Source organism: Cervus canadensis, chromosome 1 (assembly GCF_019320065.1).
Source record: "Cervus canadensis isolate Bull #8, Minnesota chromosome 1, ASM1932006v1, whole genome shotgun sequence".
NCBI classification, from domain to species: domain Eukaryota; kingdom Metazoa; phylum Chordata; class Mammalia; order Artiodactyla; family Cervidae; genus Cervus; species Cervus canadensis.
In genome coordinates, this window is record NC_057386.1 from 59,358,316 (window position 1) to 59,365,883 (window position 7,568).

General features: G+C 37.8%; 1 protein-coding gene across 1 annotated transcript; it reads left to right on the top strand.

Annotated features, from left to right (window-relative positions):
• The first annotated feature begins 5,875 nt into the window (after positions 1 to 5,875).
• On the top strand, positions 5,876 to 6,808 carry LOC122451651 (olfactory receptor 5W2-like). Its single transcript, XM_043484564.1, has one exon. The coding sequence runs from the start codon at positions 5,876 to 5,878 to the stop codon at positions 6,806 to 6,808; it is 933 nt and encodes a 310-aa protein (XP_043340499.1).
• Positions 6,809 to 7,568: the final 760 nt, after the last annotated feature.

The following is a 7,568-nucleotide window of genomic DNA, read 5'->3' on the forward strand; positions in this document are numbered from 1 at the left end:
GTCCTTGGGTGATACTGAGAGAGTGAATTCTTAAATAGGTTGATAAGGAGTCTGGGGATTTGTCTTAGTCACATATTTTCTTTAATCCCAGAGCTAATGATTACACAAAGCAACTCATCTTGTTCAAGCGTGTGTTTTTCCTTAAGCTCTGTACTAATGATTAGGTAACAACAATGCATCTTGCTTAAGGACATATTTCTTGTTCTTAACAAGAACCTTGTGACTAATCTTGTTGTCCTAAGACCTGTGCTGTGGGAATGTGTCTGGTTGCTGCTAGGTTGCTAAGTCACCTCAGTCCTGTCCGACTCTGTGTGAGCCCATAGATGGCAGCCCACCAGGCTCCCCCGTCCCTGGGATTCTCCAGGCAAGAATTCTGTAGTGGGATGCCATTTCCTAGTTTTAATATTGTTAACTTAAGATGTCTGTTGGGGAAGTGGGTTTGGTAAAAGTACATTAGGTTTTTTTTTTTTTTTTTTTTAATTAGTTGGAGGCTAATTACTTTACAATATTGTAGTGGTTTTTGCCATACATTGACATGAATCAGCCATGGATTTACATGTATTCCCCATCCTGATCCCCGTTCCCACCTCCCTCTCCACCCTGGGTCTTCCCAGTGCACCAGCCCCGACCACTTGTCTCATGCATCCAACCTGGACCAGTGGTCTGTTTCACCCTTGATAATATACATGTTTTGATGCTGTTCTCTTGAAACATCCCACCCTCGCCTTTTCCCACAGAGTCCAAAAGTCTGTTCTGTACATCTATGTCTCTTTTTTCTGTTTTACATATAGGGTTATTGTTACCATCTTTCTAAATTCCATATATATGTGTTAGTATACTGTATTGGTCTTTATCTTTCTGGCTTACTTCACTCTGTATAATGGGCTCCAGTTTCATCCATCTCATTAGAACTGATTCAAATGAATTCTTTTTAATGGCTGAGTAATATTCCATAGTGTATATGTACCACAGCTTTCTTATCCATTCATCTGCTGATGGGCATCTAGGTTGCTTCCATGTCCTGGCTATTATAAACAGTGCTGCGATGACATTGGGGTGCATGTGTCTCTTTCAGATCTGGTTTCCTTGGTGTGTATGCCCAGAAGTGGGATTGCTGGGTCATATGGCAGTTCCATTTCCAGTTTTTTAAGAAATCTCCACACTGTTTTCCATAGTGGCTGTACTAGTTTGCATTCCCACCAACAGTGTAAGAGGGTTCCCTTTTCTCCACACCCTCTCCAGCATTTATTGCTTGTAGACTTTTGGATAGCAGCCATCTTGACTGGCGTGTAATGGTACCTCATTGTGGTTTTGATTTGCATTTATCTAATAATGAGTGATGTTGAGCATCTTTTCATGTGTTTGTGAGCCATCTGTATGTCTTCTTTGGAGAAATATCTGTTTAGTTCTTTGGCCCATTTTTTTTTTATTGGGTCATTTGTTTTTCTGGAATTGAGCTGCAGGCATTGCTTGTATATTTTTGAGATTAATCCTTTGTCTGTTGCTTCATTTGCTATTATATTCTCCCTATCTGAGGGCTGTCTTTTCACCTTGCTTATAGTTTCCTTTGTTGTGCAAAAGCGTTCAAGTTTCATTAGGTCCTATTTGTTTATTTTTGCTTTTATTTCCAATATTCTTGGAGGTGGGTCATAGAGGATCCTTCTGTGATTCATGTTGGAGAGTGTTTTGCCTATGTTCTCCTCTAGGAGTTTTATAGTTTCTGGTCTTACATTTAGATCTTTAATCCATTTTGAGTTTCTTTTTGTGTATGGTGTTAGAAAGTGTTCTAGTTTCATTCTTTTACATGTGGTTGACCAGTTTTCCTAGCATCACATGTTAAACAGGTTGTCTTTTTTCCATTGTATATTCTTGCCTCCTTTGTTAAAGATAAAGTGTCCATAGGTTCATGGATTTTTCTCTGGCCTTTCTATTCTGTTCCATTGATCTATATTTCTGTCATTTTGCCAGTATCATACTGTCTTAATCTTCCAGCAAACAAAGGCCCAGGACCTGATGGCTTCACAGCTGAATTCTACCAAAAATTTAGAGAAGAGCTAACACCTGTCTTACTCAAACTCTTCCAGAAAATTGCAGAAGAAGGTAAACTTCCAAACTCATTCTATGAGGCCACCATCACCCTAATTCCAAAACCAGACAAAGATGCCACAAAAAAAGAAAACTACAGGCCAATATCACTGATGAACATAGATACAAAAATCCTTCACAAAATTCTAGTAGACAGAATCCAACAACATATTAAAAAAATCATACACCATGACCAAGTGGGCTTTATCCCAGGAATGCAAGGATTCTTTAATATCCACAAATCAATCAATGTAATACACCACATTAACAAATTGAAAGACAAAAACCATATGATACTCTCAATAGATGCAGAGAAAGCCTTTGACAAAATTCAACACCCATTTATGATTTAAACTCTCCAGAAAGCAGGAATAGAAGGAACATGCCTCAACATAATAAAAGCTATATATGACAAACCCACAGCAAGCATCATCCTCAATGGTGAAAAATTGAAAGCATTTCCCCTGAAATCAGGAACAAGACAAGGGTGCCCACTCTCACCACTCCTATTCAACATAGTTTTGGAAGTTTTGGCCACAGCAATCAGAGCAGAAAAAGAAGTAAAAGGAATCCAGATAGGAAAAGAAGAAGTGAAACTCTCACTGTTTGCAGATGACATGATCCTCTACATAGAAAACCCTAAAGACTCTACCAGAAAATTACTAGAGCTAATCAACAAATATAACAAAGTGGCAGGATATAAAATTAACACACAGAAATCCCTTGTATTCCTATACACTACCAATGAGAAAACAGAAAGCGAAATTAAGGAAATAATACCATTCACCATTGCAACAAAAAGAATAAAATACTTAGGAGTATATCTACCTAAAGAAACAAAAGACCTGTACATAGAAAACTATAAAACACTCATGAATGAAATAAAGGAGGACACAAACAGATGGAGAAACATACTGTGTTCATGGATTGGAAGAATCAGTATTGTCAAAATGACTATACTACGCAAAGCAATCTGTAGATTCAATGCAATCCCTATCACGCTACCAATGGTATTTTTCACAGAACTAGAACAAATAATTTCACAATTTGTATGGAAATACAAAAAAAACTCGAATAGCCAAAGTAATCTTGAGAAAGAAGAATGGAGCTGGAGGAATCAACCTGCCTGACTTCGGACTATAGTACATTAGGGTTTGATAAGACTAGTGAGGGGGCACTCTCCGCCCCCTTCTGATGTCTGTGTCAGAAGGTTTCTCTGTCCTTTTCACTGGAATAAAACTTCTGCCGCACAAAAGCTCTGAGTGGTCAAGCCTGGTCTCTGGCCCTGAAGCTAAATCTTCTTCTTTGGAGATCAAAAATCTGACGCTGTTCACTGTAAGCAATCGGTATGATATTGAAAGATGGGAATAAGCTGATGTTTGGTTTTGAAGGTTGCCTTAAAAGGCAACATTGACACAAATGTTAAAAAAAAAAAAATCTTTATTCATAATAGATAAAGAGTAGAGACAAGCCAGCATTCATCCGTCTGGAGAATGGATCAATAAAATGTGTTTTATCTATATAAATTGCAAAATTGCTGTGCCATTTAATGAAACAAAATTCCAATGCATTCAGCAACATGACCTAGCCTTAAAGACATTTAACTGAAGAAAAGAAACCTGACAGGAGACACACATACATAGACACACATTATTTCATGATTCTTTTTATGTGAGATGGCCAGAATATGCAATTATGTAAAATCAGAAAGCAGATTAGTGGTTGCCAGACCTGGGGGAGGGAAGAAGAGGTAGCGACAGATAATAGTATGAGTGTCTTATTAATGCAAATGTTCCAGAAGTAGATAATGGTGATGGGTGAGCAACCTTGAAAATATATTTAAACCCGAAGAACTATTTATATGAATAGAGTGAGTTTTATGGTGTGTGTGTGTGTGTGTGTGTGTGTGTGTGTATAACATTTCAATAAAAATAAATATGATCAAAGTGTAGCAATATCCCACATGAGGTAGTAACAGAGAATACACCTAAAAGACAATGAACAATCCAAAGAATTTGGAAAAGAGGGATCTATTTGATTTTTGTTAGATTTCCTCTGACTAGAAGAAGAAGAATATTGATGGAGGTGTCAACTACAAATTCAGTCAGTTCAGTTCATTTCAGTCGCTCAGTCGTGTCTGACTCTTTGTGACCCCATGAATCATAGCACGCCAGGTTTCCCTATCCATCACCTACTCCCAGAGTTTACTCAAACCCATCTCCATTTAGTTGGTGATGCCATCCAGCCATCTCATCCTCTGTCATCACCTTCTCCTCCTGCCCACAATCCCTCCCAGCATCAGGGTTTTCTCCAATGAGTCAACTCTTCGCATGAGGTGGCCAAAGACTGGAGCTTCAGCTTCAGCATCAGTCCTTCCAGTGAACACCCAGGACTGATCTCCTTTAAGATGGTCTGGTTGGATCTCTTTGCACTTGCCAAAATCTTTGCCAACAACTGAACAACAACAAGGGCATTTGCCATCTGCCTTTGTGGAGACTAAACCCTGTGTTGCTGCAGCTGCTGACACCCCCTGAGGGGAATTCAGGGTGGAGAGTGAGGCGCTCTGTTCCCTAGGGAAAATGGTGGAACAGGTCTTTAGATAGCTAGATATTTTCAGGAACTTATTTTATGATCCTAATCCTTGCATCTCTTCATATCTAGAAAATTGCTAAATCCCTTCACGGGGACATTAGTTCCTTATGATTAGCAGAAAACCTTTTGTAAAATAGCACTTGATTACACTGAACTGCCCCTTCATCAAAATTTTTTGTATTGACTTTCCCCCAGTACCTCTTTGGAGAAATCTCTCAGAACTACCTGAGATGTTGTCTTCCAGGATGCAGTCCTCATTTTACACCAAATAACATTTAACTCACAACTCTCAAGTTGTGCATCTTTTTGAGCAGATAGAGGGTAACTGTTAGGAACACCTTAAATAGCTTGTGCAGTTTTCTTCAGACCATATTAATTTGGTGACAATATTGAAACATAAAAGTTCAGACTTTGCTAAGCTGTTTCTGAATTCACAGGGGTATACACAGAAGCAGAAAAAAAATTAATGCTGTGTTTGTATATTGTCAAAACCTAGACACACTAGCATAGGGATTTAAGTCCCAGTGTGCCTGGTGATAGAAGCAAGGTCCAATGCTGTAAAGAGCAATATTGCATAGGAACCTGGTATGTTAGGTCAATGAATCAAGGCAAATTGGAAGTGGTCAAACAGGAGATGGCAAGAGTGAATGTTGACATTCTAGGAATCTTCATTGTTGTTAGTGTACATTGTAATAATTTATTCTAATAGTAATACATAAAGATTTTAAATTGTTCTTTGAATGACATAAAAATGTAAACACATTTTGTATGCTTGGAAATTTTTCAAGCATAGAAAATGCTAGTCTCTCTTATAGCCTGGTGTTTCTAACATTGTTGTTTTTTTCACATTGTTTTGACGATGTAATGAGACATTAATTCATCCAAATGTTCTTGAAACAAGAAAGGTTATACTCAGAGTAATTAGTTTGTAGATTGTAAAATACTTTGGGAACAACATGTAGATTTAGAGCAAATTCCTCAACTACCTATCTCACATATTTATATTATTATCAGGTAGATAGCAATTCCTCTTTAAAGAGTGATTATTGACCAAGTCATTTTCTGAGTACAAAATGAAAATTGCAGAAATAAATTGTGTTCTTCCTTACAAATATACTGTAAACATCCAGAAGTGATACACATGTCTGTATCATTTTCTTGATCATTTCCTGAAGAATTTAGAGAAGAGCATAGAAGAATGGAAAGAGGAAGTTGCTCATCCTTAACTGAATTCATACTTTCCAGAATTACTGATAACCCTGGGAATAAAGTAATCCTACTTATCCTGTTTTTTCTTGTTTATCTCATTAACTTTCTGGCAAATCTTGGAATGATTATTTTAATTATGTTGGATCCCAGGCTGCACACACCCATGTACTTTTTCCTCAGCTGTTTTTCTTTCTGTGACCTCTGCTATTCAACAGCAATTGGTTCCAAGATGTTGATAGACCTTTTAGCCAAGAACAAATCAGTCCCCTTCTATGGTTGTGCTCTGCAATTCTTGGTCTTCTGTACCTTTGCAGATTCTGAGTGTCTCCTGCTGGCAGTGATGGCCTATGACTGGTACAAGGCCATCAGCAGCCCCTTGCTCTATGCAGTCAGCATGTCCAGCAGAGTGTGCTCCCTGCTCATGGCTGGGGTTTACATGATGGGGATGACAGATGCTCTGATACAAATGACATTAGCATTCTGCTTGTGCTTTTCTGAGTCAAATGAGATTATCCATTTCTGCTGTGACTTACCCCCACTTTACCTTCTCTCCTGCTCTTATACATGGGTCAGTGTGTTGACATTATTCACTATTTTTGGCTTTGTTGAATCAAGCTCCACTTCAGGAGTCCTTGTTTCTTATTGTTATATCATTCTAGCAGTCTTGAAGACCCACTCTACTGAAGGGAGGTTAAAAGCTTTCTCCACCTGCACCTCCCATCTAACTGCTGTGGCAACTTTCCAGGGAACTGTACTCTTCATATATTTTAGACCCAGTTCTTCCTACACTCTAGATCAAGACAAAATTACCTCATTGTTTTATACCTTTGTGATTCCCAAGCTAAACCCTCTGATCTATAGCCTATGGAACAAGGATGTGAAAGATGCCTTAGAAAAGCTAAAACATAAAAGACAGTTTTAAATGTTTATATTTGACATATGTGTACCCATGCATTTTATTTATAGCATAAATAAATTATTTACTGTAAAATTATTTTGAATGTTACAAGAGAAACAAAGATGACTCCAATAATTTAATTAATAAAATGAGTATCTATTCTAAAGCTCAATTTTAAGAAATGTTGCATACTTCATTATATGTCTAAAATTTATAAATAATGTCCCCTCTATTTAGAAAGTTTTCAAACTTTCTAGTTTTGCTAAATTTTTGTCCATTCTTTCATTCAAATATCAGTTCATTGTTCTTTTTTTTTTTTCATTTATTTTTATTAGTTGGAGGCTAATTATTTCACAACATTGCAGTGGGTTTTGTCATACATTGACATGAATCAGCCATGGAGCTACATGTATTCCCCATCCTGATACCCCCTCCCACCTCCCTCTCCACCCGATTCCTCTGGGGCTTCTCAGTGCACCAGGCCCAAGCACTTGTCTCATGCATCCCACCTGGGCTGGTGATCTGTTTCACCATAGATAATATACATGCTGTTCTCTCAAAACATCCCACCCTCGCCTTCTCCTACAGAGTCAAAAAGTCTGTTCTGTATATCTGTGTCTCTTTTTCTCTTTTGCATATAGGGTTATCATTACCATCTTTCTAAATCCCATATATATGTGTTAGTATGCTGTAATGTTCTTTATCTTTCTGGCTTCCTTCACTCTGTATAATGGGCTCCAGTTTCATCCATATCATTAGAACTGATTCAAATGAATCTCTTCTT